Here is a 19,253-nt window from a genome sequence, read left to right on the forward strand (position 1 = left end):
ACCAATATGGCATGTCTGATTTTGATTTTTTTTTTTTTTTGCTTTAACAGTGCTGCTAATCTGGTAATCTCGTTTTTTTAGCCAGTTCATTAGTCCAGTAATCTGGACTTCTAATGCATTTTGTTGACTGTTGCCACTTAAATATTTCTTGATTAGCATTGAGGATTATCTGATGTAGAAAAGTAGCCTTTTGACTGCATTTCCTAATATTGAATGTAGAAAAGTTATGTTTTGTTCATATCTATATATAATTGCATTTAGCTTTTGATGCATAATAGTGATTGTCTTTCTTGAGAATTCACTTGATCAGTCAGTTTATTTTTCTTTTCACTTTTTTCTCAGGCTTTGAGTGAACTTTTACTGCTCTGTAAATAGTGCAGAGGACAGCTGCTAGTTTCCCTCAGCAACACTTCCATGTTTAACTCGTCTCGTAAACCGAGGCTAAGGATCAGGGCATGTCAGCAAAAGCAGCAAATGTGAGAAGAGGGAGGGGAGGGGTGAAACAGTGTTTTTGGGGTCATTTAACCTCATTGGCTTGTGACATCACCACACATGTTAAATGCACTAGTACGTGCGAAGACGTCAATCACTGGGTTCTCCTCTTGAGTCAGATTTATGGTAGATTTTTTATGGCCTGTGGTGAATGTTCACGTCCTCTCATCATCGTCGGACCTGCTTTAATCAGGGCAACCATAACGTGTGTGGTCAGTGATGCCAACATGCCCTGCTCAGTCTAATGTGTGTGTGTGCGTGTGTGTGTGTGTTGTGGGTTGGACGGGACTATATAATGAGCTTTATTAGACTTGCACGCATACATTTCCACATGCATCAATCACAGTCTGTCTGCCAAAGATTTTAAATGACTTTGCTGAGGGTTGATATAGAATGATATAATGTTTTTTAGAGACCTAATTTGACAGTTGTCGGTGTGATCAGTGGGAAAAATGTTGGTGTTTTTTTTTTATTTATTTTAAAACACTTTTGAACATTTGAGCTTCATTTGAACAGCATTGAGATATGGAGCTTATATAACTAAATAAATAAATCATTTTTAAACATACAGTAAGAAATGTAAATGTAAAGAACATAAATGTGCATGTATTGTGTGGAGAATTTTAGAACATTGTACTCTTTCCTTCTTTAAGCAGCCCAATAACTTTAATTAGAAATTATATATAGTTTCATATAACCATCTCTTATAACCAGTCTCTGACATTGACAGGGAGACTGGTTCGTTGAATTCTTTCATTTGTGTGACACATAAGGAGTTTCTTGAATACACAGCATATTTAAAATTACCCCACTGCATCTCAGCTAGGTTACAATCCAGGCTTTGACTTGGCAATAACTTTTTCTTTTGAGACATATGGATTTACTAGAAGTTTGTGGTTTTGGGTCACTGTCATGTTGCATGGTCCACTTTTGCCTCAGCTTAAGTTTTTGGGCAGCACCTTCTGATACAGTGAAGAATTCATAGTGAATTCTATGAAGCCTCAAAACATGACATTTTACAGTTAGTATGAGGAGTCTAAATTATTCAAATTCAAACTGTACATAGGAAAAAAACACTTTTGTTTGCCAGCAACTCTTTTCAGTTCTCATTCATTTCTGTCATAGAGAAATCCATCTTAGAGCACAGTTTTAACAGGAATGACAATGACTACAGAATGATGACACCAGTTTAGTTGTCTATTACCATGACATAACCCATTCATTCCCCAGACTTGCATGATCTGAAATGTATTAATCCATTTAGACATAAAATAAATATATGTAGATGAAGAACACTATGTATATTCAAAATGTCGCTGTCCAAAACGTTAGCTGACATTTTGCACTCTTTCATCATAAATGTTTATTATAAACATAAACTGTCCTTTTAACCCCTTTAACTAACTCTCTCTTAGACTCGTTTGCTAAAACATACAGTCTTTAAACCTGAAACCTCAGAGGACTAATGAATAGTTGGGCTTAATTCATTTTGTTCCTGGGCTGATGTCACAGAAACTGCCTTCAAGGAAATGAAAGGGGTACTAGAATAAACATGTGGTGTGGAGTGTGTGTGTGTGTTTGGGGTTCTCCTGTGTGGGGAGACGTCACTGGTGCACTGGGTGAGGTTACCGCTGAATCAGGATTGATCAGATCAGCGCAGTGGAGCTGTGGCTTTGGGTGGTGTATTGCTCCTTCAGTAGATGGTGCTTTAAAGATGAGATTGTAATGAAGCTGAGAATAGTATGTTTATGGATGTTAAAAATAATTGGTTGATTAGCTTGTATGCTGTCGGGTGTAACCCACTAGAGCTTAGGCTTATTTTTAAGTTTTAATTATCCACTATGATTTATTTAGTAAATGTTATTTTCTCAGTAACAACTATTAACTATTCAGTATTCACTTCAAAATTGTTTAGTTACTAATATAAATTATTCAGCATTCTCTATAGATTATGTAATAAATACTTTCACTTATTCAGGGATCCACTATCAATTATTCTGTGTCCACTCTTTTTTCTGTCAGGTTTAGCCCCCCCCTAAAGCCTATGCTTATTTAGATTTTTAATTCCATAAATTATTTGGTTATTCACTATAAACGTATATTTTAGAAACTACTATAGTATATATACTACAGTATCTACTGTACTGATTTATTCAATGTCAATGTACCCACTATGATTTTTTTAGTATCCAGTATGAATTGTCCGAAGAATAGTATAAATAATTTTGTTATTATTTAGTTATCTACTGTGTATTATTTAGTAAGTATTCTGAATTATTCAGTAACTACTATGATTTTTTTTCAGTATTATTTAGAATCCACTATAAATTCATCAATATGGGTTTTATGTAGTTTTTCACTATTACTAAAAATATTCAGGATTCACTATGAATTATTTATATTATTTAATTACAAAGAACGGTTTAGTGACTACTATAAAATATTACTATGCATTATAAATTATTTGGAGATCATGCGTACGAAATATGAATTACTCAGCTTTTCTGTTTCTTAAAATTAATTTCTATATATTTTTATTGTTTATTGTCTTAATTTTAGATTTAAAAAACAAGTTTACTCTTTATAGATTTCAGCTTTAATGGTTTATGAATGAATTAATAAATGAATGAATGAGTGAATGAATGAAGAATTCATTTGTGTTTTTTCCTCTTTTCAGCGTGTGACAGTAATCACTGGGGTCCTCACTGCAGTAACCGGTGTCAGTGTAAGAACGGGGCGCTGTGTAACCCCATCACGGGCGCGTGTATCTGCAACACTGGCTACCGCGGCTGGCGCTGTGAGGAGCGCTGTGAGGCAGGCACCTACGGAACCGGCTGCCAGCAGAAATGCCTGTGCCAGAACAACGCAACCTGCCATCACATCACAGGAGAGTGCACATGCAGCCCCGGCTACACTGGAGCGTTGTGAGTTGCCTACATCATTATAGACACACAACAGAATATACAGAAGACACACGATAGCAGTGTTTATATTTGACATCAAGTTCTTTTGTTTTAGAAAAGCCTAGGAAATCCATATTTTTTATATTTTGCATATCAAAACATATGATATGGACTGTTTATGGACTACTTATGACCTGAGCTATTTAAGGCTGGTGGGACACAATGAGACAAGGATCATCTACTTCTGCAATATTTATAGTGTTTTTGGAGTGGATTGATTAGAGACACATATAGACATATGTCCTTGCTTGGTCTCATTATATCTCTGTTGCTGTGTCCTACAGTTGTGAGGATCTGTGCCCTCCAGGCAAGCACGGGCAGCAGTGTGAGGAGCGCTGTCCCTGTCAGAATGGCGGAGTGTGTCACCATGTGACTGGAGAGTGCTCCTGTCCGGCAGGCTGGATGGTAATTATGCAGTTAATATGGGACGTTACTCGGAAAAATTGTAATGGCATATTATTTTAATCTTCTTTGAAACTCTATCTTCTTTGAAAGCGTATCGTTTTAATTTTGTGTTAATGTTATGTTATATACATCTCTTATACATATTTTAAATTAGTTATATTTTTAAGTCAATACATTGTGTGTGTGTGTGTGTGTGTTTGTTTGTAGGGCATGGTTTGTGGACAGCCCTGTCCTCAGGGTCGCTTTGGTAGGAACTGCTCTCAGGACTGTCAGTGCCACAATGGAGGCACCTGCTCATCATCTACTGGAGAGTGTCTCTGCAGCCCAGGTTACACTGGAGAAAGGTAAATATGAGTTATCCTCGTGTTTTTTCATGTGTGTGTTTGTGTGTGTCCTGTTGAATCTGAGAGATTTAGCACAAAATGTTGCATTTTAATAAAAGAGAAACAACATAAGGCCTGCTATTCTTAAGCTGTGAAATCCCTGCAAGCCATAATTATGTTTTGCATTAGTAAAGTAATGTTTACACTACATTATCTGTGGCATATCTTGCACATACATTACATTATATAGGTTTTTAGTGGGTCGAAAAGGTCTGAAAGTTCTCCCTTGTAGCTTTTTTTCAAAGTCCAAAGCAATGTTTGTTGGCTTCAAGGCCTTGATCACGAAATTGATCATTTGAGCATATTGACAGCATCAGTTGGCTGGCTGCATGCAGACTAGGTCAGATACAGTTCGCTAGGGGTCTGTATGTTCGATGGATGATCTATGGTTAATTTACCCACATGAAGGTCACATGATAATTGAACTGTGAAGTCTACTGTTCTTAATTGTAATTGGCTCTGTAAGATCATGCAAACATATTCAGCTCCTGCTGTGCGTGGTTAAAGAGTGAACAACACAATACTCTGTGTTATTAGTGTGTGAAGTCATGTTCTAATGACCTGCTTGGAGCTTCACACCCTGGATTAGACATGAAACAGTGACTATGCTGTTAAAATGCAGAAAGCTGTAATTTTAGACTATTTATATTGATGCTGAATCTATTAAGAAACTAAAATATACCAATAATAAAATACATAGGAATTGTATAGGTTTTATACAGATCTCTCATCTTAGAAGACCATCAGTAATAGAACAATTGACTGTTTAGTTGACTCTTGACCAGCTGTTTGTCATTTTAGTTTATTGAATTGGATTCTGTTAGAGAGCAAGTGTCATACAATAAACAGTGAAGTAGGGAAAAGTTGTGCCTGTTATTAAGCTCTATAAGTTAGATGTTGTGCTATTTATGATACACTGTATTTTGTTTTTGGACAGCCCTTTTAAGAAATGCATTAATCTACTTTAAGTTGCATCCACTGCTGACACAGACATGCAAATACACACATACAGCTTGTATATATTCTGTAAAAACGTATTGCTAATAATATAGACTTTCTGGAACAGATGAACATAAACTTATTGGCGCCATAACTAATATCAGGCATAGGTTAGAGGACTATAACTCTCCATTATTTGGCTGTGCAGCAGTTGAACTGTGTTCTCTAGAATGATGGTGCTCCATCTACACAAAAACCCAAAAATCAATTATAAATTAATGCATTCAAAGAATGGGGAATTGCAGTTAATATACATTGAAAAAAAGAGACAAATATATTTTTAAAAAGTAAATGGAAGTACATGGAACATAAGAAAAGAGATGACGAGAGAAGAAGACTAAATAGAGTAGGAGAAAAGAAGAGACTGGTTCCTCTTCTGGGTTGTGGTGATGCACTTTTACACTGTGGCTTCCACTGCTGTAAAACACAGCCAGCACAGGGTCTGTGTGGAGCCAGCAGAATCCACACATATGTCTGTCTGTGGTTGTGTACATGCATTTTCTGTGCAAATGTCTGGCCTTGTTCTGACCTTGATGATCAGGACTGGCCCTTGGATTGGATAAAGAAGGTCCATCGCATGGCTTGCTAACTGTGGGATATCCTGAAACAACAAGTCTGATCACGGCAGGACACCTTCAGAAGCCTTGTGTAGTGAGCTGATTTGGAGTCTTGTTAAATACTAACAGTATATCAGTCACACTCCACAAGTCCACAAAGCCCCCTCCTGGTCCAAAAAGTCTTATTTAGTCTGGGGCTGCATTTTCTAAATATATTGCATATATTCTAAAACGATCTTGGCGCAAAGAAAGAAGCATAGCGTGGCTAAATTATGTGTGTGTGATTGATTCAGTGGCTGATGTGGTGGAGTTCAGAAAGAGCGCAGCAGCAGTAGTAGGTCAAGAGGACGACACCGCAGTGCCAGAAACAGCTGTGGCCAAAGCCTGCGCTCAGGAAGGAAGTGAGCTGGACTGAGAGGAAGCACACAGAGAGAGAAGAAGAGCAGAGCTAGGGATGAAGATGAGACGCAGGAAGAGTACTGGTGTGTTAATGACAAGCTAGTGGTCTGTCTGAGACAGTGTTGGGCTGGTTTCTTGAAATAGTAGACCAGTACCAATGTCTTACTGTATTACTTCTTTTTATACTATAGTATATACTAGGGGTCAGCAATTGAGTTTGGCCGCGGGCCAGATATTTTCCAAACCATTATGTGGCGGGCCACAAAAAACAAATCTGTTTTGTAAAATGAAGTGTAATGGGATGGAATGCAACAGACTAGTAGCTCTCCAGCCCAGAGGGTTTTTGAACCCAATTGCAGAACAGGTAAACCCAAGAAGAAAGGAAAAAATAAATAAATAAACGCAGCACTCGTGTCCTCAGGGTTGCGATTCAATACATTACAGCTGCCCCAGCTAGTGAATTGGGACACAGCCAGGAAAAAACGGCTATATAAGGAGATAGAGTGCTCAAAAATGGGCGGAAACTAAAGTCACGGCAAGTGCGATTTTAGAGAAACAGGTAAAAAAATGTAAATAAAAGCTCGCCAGAGAAGCCTTTTATTTAATTTTTTCTTCATTATCCTTCATTATAGTTTAGACAATCTCACGGGCCCACGGGCCACCTATTGCCGAGCCATGATATATATAGCCACTGTAGTGACCTTCAGGTAGACCTTCAGGATTTATTTAGACCTTTTATTTATATAGCACTTTTTATATTATAGCAAAAAATAATAAAAAATACAGTTCAGCACATTACCTATGATCACAGCTATATAATAAAAGTATTTTTTTATGAGGATAAAAAGACAATAAAATAGGGTGAAGGATGGAACCTTGAGGTACCCCGCATGTAAAATCAGCCACAGAATCCTGCTTCTTAAATTAGAATGAGTTACACATGTTGAATTGGATTTAATTCATTGTGGATTCATTGTGGCCTCAAATACGATACATATCTGGCTGGCTATTGCAGTTCTTTAACCTCCATGGAATATGTCAAATGTCACAATACTAATCCTATGTCTGTGACATCTGAAATTTCAAAAAAGGGGTTGTGTAACTTATAATTATAGTGGATTTTTTTGGTGCTCTATAGAATCATTAACAATGTTTTTCACCAATTCAGGACCATCTAAATGGTTCTATTATTTCATAAGGTTGAATAACCGTGTTTTTAAAGGCTGTCTACTGTAGATAATATCATTCCGGGTGCAGTGGTTATTGGTGCCAGGCTGAGTTGATTGGAAGCAGAAATTGGGGACTACATTAGAAATGAGCCTGAGACTTGGGTAGCACAACCCAGTGCCCATAATTACCAGTATCAGAGTGCTGGAACCATATATTTAAGCAGGCCAGGAAGCGACAGGAATAGCGCCGCAAGTGCATTTTTATGAGTTAATAAGAGCTTTGGGTACGCCAGACGTCACACAGGGCTTCCGGCCAAATCCAGAAGGCCCCAGTCCACCACACCCTATGGGCTGAGGAATAATCAACTCAGACTCAAACGGGGATGCGCGTGTGTGTGTATTTGTGGAGATGGAAAGTAACAGATAGAAAAAAAGAGGTGGTAAGAGAGCGTATAGAGAGAAAACAACAGAGAGGAGGGAGAGATAATAAGCTCAGAAAGACAAAAAGGAGGGAGAGAGAGAGACAGTAGGAATGAGGGAAAGTAAATGGGATAGAATGAGATTAGAGAATGTGAGAGACTATAAAGAGTAATGGAGTGAGAGTGGGAGGTGAGAGTATGAGAGCGAGAGAAAGTGTGTGTAGGGGAGAAAGTTACAGACAGAGCAAGAATGTAAGAAAAGAAAAAGAGTGGAGAGACATATGTATAGATATTGTTTTAACCTATACCCCAACAGAATACTACAGTGCATCCCTTACTGTTTTCAGAGTTTAAGACATATCAAACATTTAAAATATCTAACACTATTCTTTTTAACCACAAACCACAAGAAAAAAACGTTAACACATTTTTACTATGAAAATGTGTTGCACCTTTTAAATGTCTTTGGAATTAACTTTTTTAAGTGAAATAGTTTAAACTGTAATAAGTTTGAATTATAATTGAGTTAAAATGTATGACAATATACTGTAACTCTCCCACCTACAATTTAGCTAGAAGTTCAATTGAGTTTTATAGGCAATTAACTAACTGCTACTGTGATTTGATACAAACATTTCAAACACTGAATTTTTACTTTGACACATTTTTTTGCATTATTTTTTAAGCATATTTAAAGTTATGGACAGAGACAGATATTTTTCTGAGGCTTTCAAGCCATTGGCAGCCATTCAATGAGCTCTTGAAATCCTTTTTTTGATTACACATAGCAACCAAGCTAGCAGGTAAGCTAGCGACTGACAAAGCGCCTGTTATTCTCTGGCCTAAATCTTTTGTAGGTGGCCTTCAAAACAGTTTCTTACTTAAAAATCATGGCTAAAATTGTGCAGAGCGAACCTTTTCCTGAAGGGCTTCTCGGCCATGGATATTGAGGGAGAAGATAGTGTTGTTCCCTTGCTCACACCGCAACCATTTCCTGCCTGTTCAGGGGATCAAACTGGCAACCTTCTGTTCCCAAGCCCACCATCTAAACTCTTAAAGCAGCAAGTCAATAAATATTGGACTGAATAGAACTGAGATAAATGGATGGATGTATGGAAAGTCTGAGAACGTACATGATCTCCCATTTTAATGGTTGTTTTCTGCATAGAGACATCTGCGCTCTCTCAAACCCCTGACAGAAAGGCTGTGCTGTTACCAGACACTGGTCTAAATCACAGCCTCCTCTCTGATGAATGCAGCTCTGTAGAACATGTCCACAGGATGTGGAGATATGTGAGATTCAGCATGGAACCCAAGGCCAGGGGAAACCTCTGTGGTGCTGGACAGATTCCATGTGTTGCCACACAAGTGTGTCCGTGTTAGGGGTGCGGGGCCTTCCCGCAGAGCATAGCTTTGGGAACAGCTTAGCCGGATCCCATCTGCACGGCTAATGGAGAAGATAGCCATATCCAAATGACACGGCCTGCATTTTTCAGCCCTGACACACTCATTCATCAAAACTAGTGTGTCCTCTATCACTAGCCTCGCCGAACTAGTTTTCTCTATCACAGTAAAGCTGCATTACCTCCAGAGGGAATGCTCATCTGGAGCATAGAGCTCTCAACAAGTGAGCAGTGATGAGCTCCAGCCCTCAAACTGGCGCTGGTGAGATCATGTGATTGGCAGTGGGTTAAAAATGCATATTTCTTAATGGTGCATTTCCTGTTGATGATAAAATATATGAACAAAAGTATTGGGACACATGCTCATTTACTGTTTCTTCTGAAAACAAGGGTATTAAAAACGAGAAAACATTTATCCTGCTTTTTTGAAGCACATGGAGTAACTGGAACATAGCTGTGAGGATTTAAATGCATTCAACAAGAACTTTACTGAGAACATTCAGGATTACCCTTCCCAGACTCATACCAAAAGCAATGAATGGAGCGCCATCATTCCAAATAACACAGTTACACTTCTCCACAGCTCAATACTGGCATTAGGCCTTGTGTCATTAGGTTTATGTGTATCTGTTTCAGTTTATCTCTATAGGAACTAGGCAAGCTCATTCAAATGCATTTACAAACATTTGGACATGTACCGTGCAGCTTGTTTGTCTTTGTTTAGTGAATTGGTTTCTTTTTATGTGTTGATTGAAATGAAAACAGGATAAATGTAAGCACATTACTACTGAGTTCAGAAGGTTGATTACATTTTATTTATGCTGAAATATGGATTAAATCTCATAACTAACTCTTACTATCTCACACCTCATTCCTCTCTGTCACACACTCATTTAGTTGCTCTCTTTCTCTCTCTCACACAAACACACACACGCACACACACACTGGAGACTGGAGGAATGAGGGAAAAGCAAAAGGGATAGAATGAGGTTAGAGAATGTGAAAGACTGAAAAAGAGGAAAGGAATGAGAGTGTGTGTAGGGGAGAATATTACAGAGAGATATAGACGGTGAGAAAAGAAAGAGAATGAAGAGACATATGATGTTGATTGAAATGCGTTGAGTTCAGAAGGTAGATTGCATTTTATCTATGCAAAATATGGATTAAATTTCATAACGAACTATCAATAACATAACTTACTATCTTACACATCAGTTCACTCTTTCACAAACTCACTCTCTTACTCTCTTTCTCTCTCTCACACACGCACACACACACACTTTTCAAAATAACAATATGTATAAAAATATACAATTAAACAGACATATTTAAATATGAATGCAATCCCATTGTGTTGATCTTACATTTCAATGTTCCAGTGAACATAGGTTTAATTGTCAGGAAAAAAAATGATTAATCACAGCAAATTGTCCGACAACTCTAAAAAAAAAAAATAAATAAACTTTTGTTATTCAGCTGATTAATTTTGGTTGCTGAATATTTGCTGCATCCCTAGTTTAAAGTACAGTACTTTGAGGTACATTTGTGATTATATAGAAACGTATTATTGGCCCAGTGCTGTAAAATACTGCAGTATATTGATTTTGTACAAAGTCTAATATTGCTTTGCTTTGAAAAAAGTGCAGCATGAGGTTAACATCAGCTCTACAGCAGCACCAGCCCATTCCCCCCAATCAGCTCTCCTTAAACTGACAGTAAGTGGTGTGTGTATTTGTGCGTGTGTGTCTTTCTCTGCAGGTGTCAGGACGAGTGCCCGGTTGGCAAGTACGGCGTGAGCTGCAGCCAAACCTGCCGCTGTGAAAATGGAGCCAAGTGCTACCACATCAGCGGGGCGTGTCTGTGTGAACCGGGCTACACGGGCGAGAGCTGTGAGACGCGCATCTGCCCACAGGCCGTATACGGCATCAAGTGTGACAAGAAGTGTCCCTGCCACGGCCCAAACACCCGCAGGTAAAGAAGGTGCACAGAACATTCTGTTACCAGTCCATCTGTGGATGGTTCAAACGAGGCATGTCTTATCTCTGCTTCTATTCTTAATATACACAAATGAGACATTTATCACTCTTATAATAGACTATATAATGTACAGCTCTGGAAAAAAAGACTTAATAATGATGAGGTTCCTTGATTTTACCAAATTAAAAACTTCTGAAAAATAATCAAAAGAAAGATGGGTGATCACAAGCCATCAAACCAAGCTGAACTGCTTGTATTTTTGCACCAGGAGTGGCATAAAGTTATCCAAAAGCAGTGTGTAAGACTGGTGGAGGAGAACATGCCAAGATGCATGAAAATGGGATTCAAACCAGGATTATTCCATCAAATATTGATTTCTGAACTCTTAAAACTTAAAACTATGAATATGAACTTGTTTTCTTTGCATTATTTGAGGTCTGAAAGCTCTGCATCTTTTTTGTTATTTCACCCATTTCTTATATTCTGCAAATAAATGCTCTAAATGACAACATTTTTATTTGGAATTTGGAAGAAATGTTGTCCGTAGTTTATAGAATAAAACAACAATTTTTGTTTTCCTCAAACATATACCTATAAATAGCAAAATCAGAGAAACAGATTTAGAAACTAAAGTGGTCTCTTAATTTTTTCCAGAGCTGTATATCTTCAGATGATATGGGCCTTGCAGGGTGTTAATAGCCTCTCTGTTCTGTGCAACAACCATCTAGCTGTCTGAATTAGACAGCTTCCTTGATCTCAATGTTAGTAAGATGTGTTGTAATGAAGGACAATAGTTGACAGTAGATTCACTGTTCAGGTCAATGTTATGGCCATAAAAATAAAAAAGGTACGACATAGACTTTCTCTCCTCAGGATCTTGGGTAGTTTAATACCATTTTACCACCATGTTGTCTACCAGGTCATTTCTATGAATAGTGTTATTTAGAATTTAGTAATATTACAGCTTAATCACTATATGATTATGTATTAAGGCAGTCTAGAATAAAAAATGCTCAAAATTGTCTACAGGAAACAAACCTATATGTATTCTGTATGTTTTCTACATTTTGTAATATTTATTTTCTGAACTAAAATATAATGTACAAATGTATACATTAATACTGTATATTTAATGTGTCTTTGCACACACTATATTTAATGGGATCTTTTTTTGCTAAATTTAACAAGCTGGAATTATGCTTCAGATAATCCACAGATGTGCATTCTCTGTAGAGGATGTTACTGTTCTGTTGAGGTTCATTTGTTATTTAAACAATTAAAAGCAAGTTATTTGACTAAAGGTGCTTGAACTTTAGCTTAGGCATTTGCAAATATAAAAAAGTAGATGAGCAATGCATAGTGATTTATGTCTAAGCTTTTAATCAGCCTTCTAACAAACTTAAAAAATTAAATTAGCCAAATTCTTTGTGGTATCTTAATTTTTATTATTTTATTTTTACGTTTTGACATAATTGAAATCTGACAGGTTTTCCTTTACATTTTCAGCAAACTGTCATCATGTTCCAAGACCATTTTTTTTTTACATTAACTTCCATTGAATTTTTTTTTCCTTAACATTTCCTTGACTTTGGAACAATATATACATATAAAAAAGGATTGACCGGTCCTGTATCTGCAAATTTGTGAGTGTGTGTGTGTTTTGTATGTGAGTAAATGAGAGTGTGAGAGAGGGTGAAAGTGAGAAAGTATAGAGTAGAGGTTTGGAATGGTGTGTAAGTAATAAGGGTAAGTGTGTGTTAGTTGGGGGGGGGGGGGGGGGGTGCGTTTGGTGTATGGTGACAGTGGGTGGGGGGGTGAGCGTATGTGTTTATGTGTTTAGAGCCACACACACAGTTTCCCATTGTGTTTCTGGCCTGTGGATCAGACAGGCTGGCACAGCTGACTGGCTGCATGTGCTGTGTGTGCAGACAGCTGCCCTGCTCTGTCTCAATAGAGCTGCTGTTTCAGGTGCAGCCAGCTGCCTCACCAACAGGTACTGGCCACGGTCAGCCCTAACGGCAAAAACTGAACAACAGCGGCAGGACAACAAAACTGGCCTGTCAAAATAAAAGAGGCTGCTGTAGAAACATATTATGCAGTCTAATCATCTGTCTAAAAAGAGTCATATTTAGATTTAAATGTTAAGTCTATTACATTAGAAATTACCAGAGGCCTTACATGTGTTGAGACTGGTAAAATGCTGGCAGATCTGAAAAAAATACATACGTTTTTTGGAGGAGAACTACACTATACAGACAAAAGTATTGGGACACAGGGGTATGAAAAAAACCTTTGTCCTACTTTTGTTGGACTTTTTATGGAAGACTTTCTAGTAAATACAGGTACCAGAAAAGCTGTGTGCACATTTGCACATCTGAGTCAGCAAGGAGAGCAGTGTGGTTAGTGTATTTTATGATATTTGCCCTTTGTGTACTTTTTAATCTTTACATAATTTTATCAAATATATTTTAGGCCAAATTCTGCTTTTAAAACAATGATAAGACAATATACAGCTCTGGAAGAAATGAGAAGCCCACTTCAGTTTCTGAATCAGTTTCTCTGATTTTACTATTTATAGGTTTATGTTTGAGTAAAATGAACATTGTTGTTTTATTCTATAAACTACGGACAACATTTCTCCCAAGTTCCAAATAAAAATATTGTCATTTAGAGCATTTACTTGCAGAAATGGCTGAAATAACAAAAAAGATGAAGAGCTTTCAACCCTCAAAAAATGCAAATAAAACAAGTTCATATTCATAAAGTTTTAAGAGGTCAGAAATCAATATTTGGTGGAATAACCCTGTTTTTTTAATCACAGTTTTCATGCATCTTGGCATGTTCTCCTCCACCAGTCTTACACACTGCTTTTGGATAACTTGTATTTTTGTATTTTATCTTAATCTCTCTCTCTCTCTTTCTCTCTCTCTCTCTCTTTATCTCTTTATCTCAGTTGTCACCCTGTGTCGGGCGAGTGCTCGTGTCAGCCTGGTTGGTCAGGTGTTTACTGTAACGAGACGTGTGCTCCTGGATTCTTCGGTGAAGAATGCCAGCAAGTGTGCCAGTGCCAGAACGGTGCAGACTGCCACAGTGTGACAGGAGAGTGTATCTGTGCACCAGGCTTCAAGGTAAACACAACTGGAAGCACCATGCAATATTGCCAATTCCACTGGTAGCAACACTCAAACCTCAAAGCATAATAAATCAATTGCCATGCTTCACAGATAGCAAGAAGAGCAAAGATGTCTTCTCATGCATTTATGTTTATTTTTGTTCTTTTTTTTCCAAACTTACATTTGCTGTGGCCAAGAGAGCTTATTTTGAAGTAAGGTTTGCTTCTTATGAATCTTTTATGAAGATTATAATTGTGCATGTAGTGGTACACAGTGCAGAAATGGTGCACCACCCTCTTGATTACACTTGTTTTACCGGCATAAGAAGTTTTTTTGGACTTTTGTATCTCATCATGACCTCCACAGTTCCCCTGAACTGACTTCTGACTGATTTCTTGACTATAAAATTCTCACTAAATCAATCTGGTCTCCTTATAATTTTTTACCTTTCTTGTGTGTGCAATTTCTTTTGTTTTCAGTATCTTTAGACTTTAGATTGCTAAGAGTATGTTAACTGAAACTGTTGTTAATTAAATGTGTTAATTGCTTGTGACTTTAGGGTACCAATTGCTCCATCCCCTGTCCTGCTGGCACATATGGAGTAAACTGCTCCTCTGCATGCACCTGTAAGAATGGAGCCCTGTGTTCTTCTGTAGATGGGTCTTGTACGTGCAAAGCAGGTAATTCAATCTGATTTCATTTAGCTATGTTTATGATTTTATCTTGCTCCATGAATCAAAACTCATTTTAAATTGTTTCAGTGTGAGTGTTCTGGACAACATGCTCCAGAACAAATTTCAGTTTTATGATGTGACTGAAACAAAAATATGTGTTCTAGTACATTCAGTTCAACTAAAACATCTTATTTTATGATAGATTGGTTTGATGCTAGTTTTTTGATGTTTTTTTGGCAGGCAGTACAGTATCCACATGGACTGGATTATGCAATGGAAGTGATTTATAGGGATCAAAGGATCTTAGAAGGAAGGACATTCATCTGAACTCATTTTTTCATGCTGGGCTGATTTTCTTGATATATCTGATCTAAAAAGTAAAGTGTAAAACCTGTGTTTACTTGTAATTCAACCGTGTGAGAGCTGATTCTTCCTCTAAAGAATTCTATCATGAAAGTATTACAGCTGAATATTAGAAAGAACGCGCTGCTTTTTCACTCACGTCCAGTTCCTATACATTACCATTATATTGTGGATGTCCAGGCTTTTCATTGTGTACTTCTGACCCCTTTAGGCTGGCATGGAGTGCACTGCTCTATAAACTGCCCCAGCGGTACATGGGGACTGGGCTGTAACCTCACCTGCATGTGTGGGAACGGTGGAGCATGCAACGCTCTGGATGGCCGCTGCACCTGCGCTCCAGGCTGGAGAGGAGAGAGATGTGACCTCCACTGTCAGGTGAGCGTTGTGAAAATTCTTCCAGAGAACTGGGGTACAATTGGTAGAGAGACATTAATAAAATCACATAAGTATTTGATCAGCTAACATTAGCTGTCTATTACTAAGTCATTTATTTGATGTAATAAATATGGTACAGGTTAAAAGTTTGGACTGTGGTTTAAACATTTTCTATATTGTAGATTAACATGATAGTCATCCAAACTATGATATATATTTTAGACTGGTACTGTATGGTATAAATATACAGGAGTGTTTAAGTGTGTAATGTTTATTAAAAATGTAAGTGATCCATTCAGTGATCCAGTGATCTATTGTGATCTATTAATTGTAAGTCACTTTTTTTTTATTTGACATCAAATTTGTCAATAGTACACATTAAAATGTGTGAAAACAACCTGCATGGCCTGTTTTCTTTTGCCTGAAATGGTGTGTTCAGCATTGTGTACCATCAGTTCTGAAAGTCTTGAGATTAGCCAAAAGAGATCACATGCTCTGAGCAAAACACTTGGAATTATCTTGGATTTCTTTCTTAATCACCCAACAAAAAATCTAAAAAGTTAGCTGTGGATCAGGGCAGTTCCCTCAAAATCCTGAAGTCACAAGTTTAAACCAACTGCATTTGTAGAATATTTTACATTTGTTAATACAGGCATTCCTCTGTACGTTTTTTATAAGCATTGAAAAGAAAGAGAACATTGTTTCCATATATAGTTCTGTGCACTGATATAAGTGATAAATAAGTTTGTAGTGATTGTTTTGTGTAATGATGTGATGCCTTCAGGATGGAACGTATGGCATGGACTGTCGGGAGCGCTGTGACTGCAGTCATGCTGATGGGTGTCACCCTGCTACTGGATACTGCCGCTGCCTGGCAGGCTGGACAGGTGAGTGGTCACTGTGCTCTTATTCTGAAAAACGACTAGCTATCTTCTATCCAAGGAAGTACAGCATTTGCTTCAAAGACATAAGCTACAAATCATGTTAAAAAAGTGTTTTACTGAAGCTAGCATGGCTAGCTAACTACCTAGCTATTAATGCTAACTGAGCTTCATTCTGAAGGAGAAAAAAGGTGTCAGGTTTCCCACTCAGTCACACATTGTGCTCTTCCTTCCGTGAAATTACTCACTAACACACTCTGCTGACAGTCCTCACTGATAGTAATGTAAATAAATGCTGAATTAATTAATGTTGATATTGAGTTTAGCGTTTTTAATCACTATTTTAACTTTAACTCAATTTTAAACTGAAGTGGAGTGAACGCTGGGTCACTACTGTTTAGTTTTTCTCTCGTTTTATTGATTTCCTTGTTAAAGTAACATGCAATAATTAGAACTTTTTAGTTGGAGTCGAACATTTTAATCCTGATGAAATATAAACTGGTGAGAGTGTAATTGGTGAATTATTGGTGTATTAAGGAATGGGCTGTAGCCTCAGCTTTTGATTAAAACACAATCAGCAATGCTCAACACTGTTTGTAGCAGTGCATTTGACTTTTGTTCATTTTTTTATTGATTGCTGTGTGCCATACTGTGTCAGAGACTACATAAACAAGTCTGTTAAAACTTTCATGGCTCATAGCTCGTTGTAGTTTGAGACAAGTGTGTGGTGTAGTTAGTTTATACAGTGTTAACTGCTGTGGAATGGACTTCCATTATTTGCTAATTAGCAAAATATATCTGTAAGAAAATTGAGATGTTAATTGAGATTGGGATTAGATTTCTCTTTTTTTCTCTGGCACCATGACTTTAATGTGAAGCAACAAAGTATAATTACATTGAGTTTTCAATGTTTTTCAGAACGGGAAAGTTTGAGCCTGTTTTCTGGTCTTCCCCTCTTTACCTCATCTTCTCCTCTTCTCTCATCACCCCTGTTCTCCTCTCCTCTCTGGGATGTTCACTATGAGGGGAGAATACTGATGATTTAGCCTCGACGTGCCGCCCCTATAAATACCCAGGCGTTTCTTCAGCGCTACTTAGCCTGAGTTTATCGCCAGCATTCCTCCATTGCCTAGCAACGCACACTGGCCCTCAAAGAGGCCTTTGTCCCGCGTCCTGGCATTGCGCTCCATCACAATGCTGCTTATCGCCACACAGCCTGAGGAGGGACGGCCGAGACATGGACACACAATGCAGAGAGAGATATGATAATTTGTGTTGAGTTGAGTTGCTTTGCTGTATATCCCAGCTCGTTCAGATCTGCATGGCTGTCAGTGCTGAGAAGTGTCCCCGTGTTTTAAATAAGCTCTGATTGAGCCAAACTGCTACTCACTGTCTGTGCTGCAATAAACTATACTTGAGGGATACTTGAAGTTCCCCCCAGCAGGATTTAATTTCCACATAATCATCTCCTCCTTTCCTATGTGGTGATTTCTATAAAATTCTCTCCTTTACGTTTATTTATGACCTTATACTCCCTCTTGTCTGCCCAGAGACTGCTAGATTTTATTACATCAGATTCTGTGAAAGAACAGTTTTCCTGCCATAACATATTTAAAAGATTTACTGGGAACCCAACAGAGTATACAGTAAACCTTTTCCCTTTGTTTTAATCATCTGTCAGACCAGTGTGTACTGCTGGCTGGCGTGTGCTACTTCTGGCTTCAGATTTAGCCTCTCAAGCCAACTCCCAGGCCTGGACCCCACCAGAAAATGAATAATCAAGCAATCAAGAAATGAATCAATCTAATCAGCTGATTTATTAGGCTAGGTCATGAAGCTGAAGCTTTACCAGTAGGGAGCCTCTGCAACCCACGGGCTGAACATTGTCTTTCTCTTCCAGTCTGCTTCACTTCACACTCTGAGGCATGATGTCAGACTCCATTCAAATCTACACAGTTTAACCCTTATATTAAATGTACACAAAATGTCTGCTTATATGGATGCAATCAGCTTAAACGTTAAGTTGCACCTTTTTCTTCTACCTTTTCCTGTAGAAGTGTAGATCCTGTAGAGCAGTGGATCTGTGTTCTGTCCAATAGTGCAGATTTATCTGATACTTTTGGGATGAGTTACCATTTGGGGATAAAGGAGGTGGGGTAGTTATCATTCAACATCCTGACTTCGCTAAGACTCATCCTCACTATTACTCATGCTACTGACTGCAATCAAATCCTCACAGTAATACTTACAACTAAATCAGTTTTCAATACCCTTGATTTAAGACGTAACAATAAATGAACAGGTGTCCCAATACTTTTGTTCAAAATGCTAATGCTAATGTGGCTACTTAACAAAGAGCTGTATAACCAAAATAGTGTCTATAAGAAAAAAATAATTAGAGTGATATACCTGTGTGATGCACATTCATAATATGCATTTTGGCTAAATTAGCATCATATTTCCAGTGGAAAACCAAAGCAATAAACATAATGTATTTATTGGCTGCTAAACTACAAGAAGAGAAGATGGATAACCTTGAGTTAAAACAGCTCCCCTCATTTTGAGAGCCTTCAACATGGATAAAAGCGCTTTAGGAGATACCATCAAAGACATCAAAGACACCATCAAATTCCACCAGCTCATTCTTGAGCAGTCTTATCTTTATGTCCTCACTTGTTTGG

At 37.8% G+C, this 19,253-nt stretch overlaps 1 protein-coding gene across 3 annotated transcripts in view; it reads left to right on the forward strand.

Annotated features, from left to right (window-relative positions):
* Nucleotides 1-19,253, forward strand: part of megf10 (multiple EGF-like-domains 10) — a 73,534-nt gene that overhangs the window by 41,631 nt on the left and 12,650 nt on the right. For 2 of the 3 annotated variants that reach the window (XM_022681303.2, XM_022681300.2), the window contains exons 6-14: nt 3,170-3,416; nt 3,740-3,860; nt 4,068-4,204; nt 10,948-11,160; nt 14,120-14,294; nt 14,477-14,491; nt 14,839-14,959; nt 15,528-15,691; nt 16,476-16,578. In XM_022681303.2, the coding sequence (XP_022537024.2) occupies nt 3,170-3,416; nt 3,740-3,860; nt 4,068-4,204; nt 10,948-11,160; nt 14,120-14,294; nt 14,477-14,491; nt 14,839-14,959; nt 15,528-15,691; nt 16,476-16,578 (1,296 nt within the window). The remainder of the gene's footprint in view (nt 1-3,169; nt 3,417-3,739; nt 3,861-4,067; nt 4,205-10,947; nt 11,161-14,119; nt 14,295-14,476; nt 14,492-14,838; nt 14,960-15,527; nt 15,692-16,475; nt 16,579-19,253) is intronic. The other variant, XM_022681302.2, reaches the window with a different exon arrangement.

The sequence above is a fragment of the Astyanax mexicanus genome, chromosome 20, assembly GCF_023375975.1.
Source record: "Astyanax mexicanus isolate ESR-SI-001 chromosome 20, AstMex3_surface, whole genome shotgun sequence".
Taxonomy (NCBI): Eukaryota; Metazoa; Chordata; class Actinopteri; order Characiformes; family Acestrorhamphidae; genus Astyanax; species Astyanax mexicanus.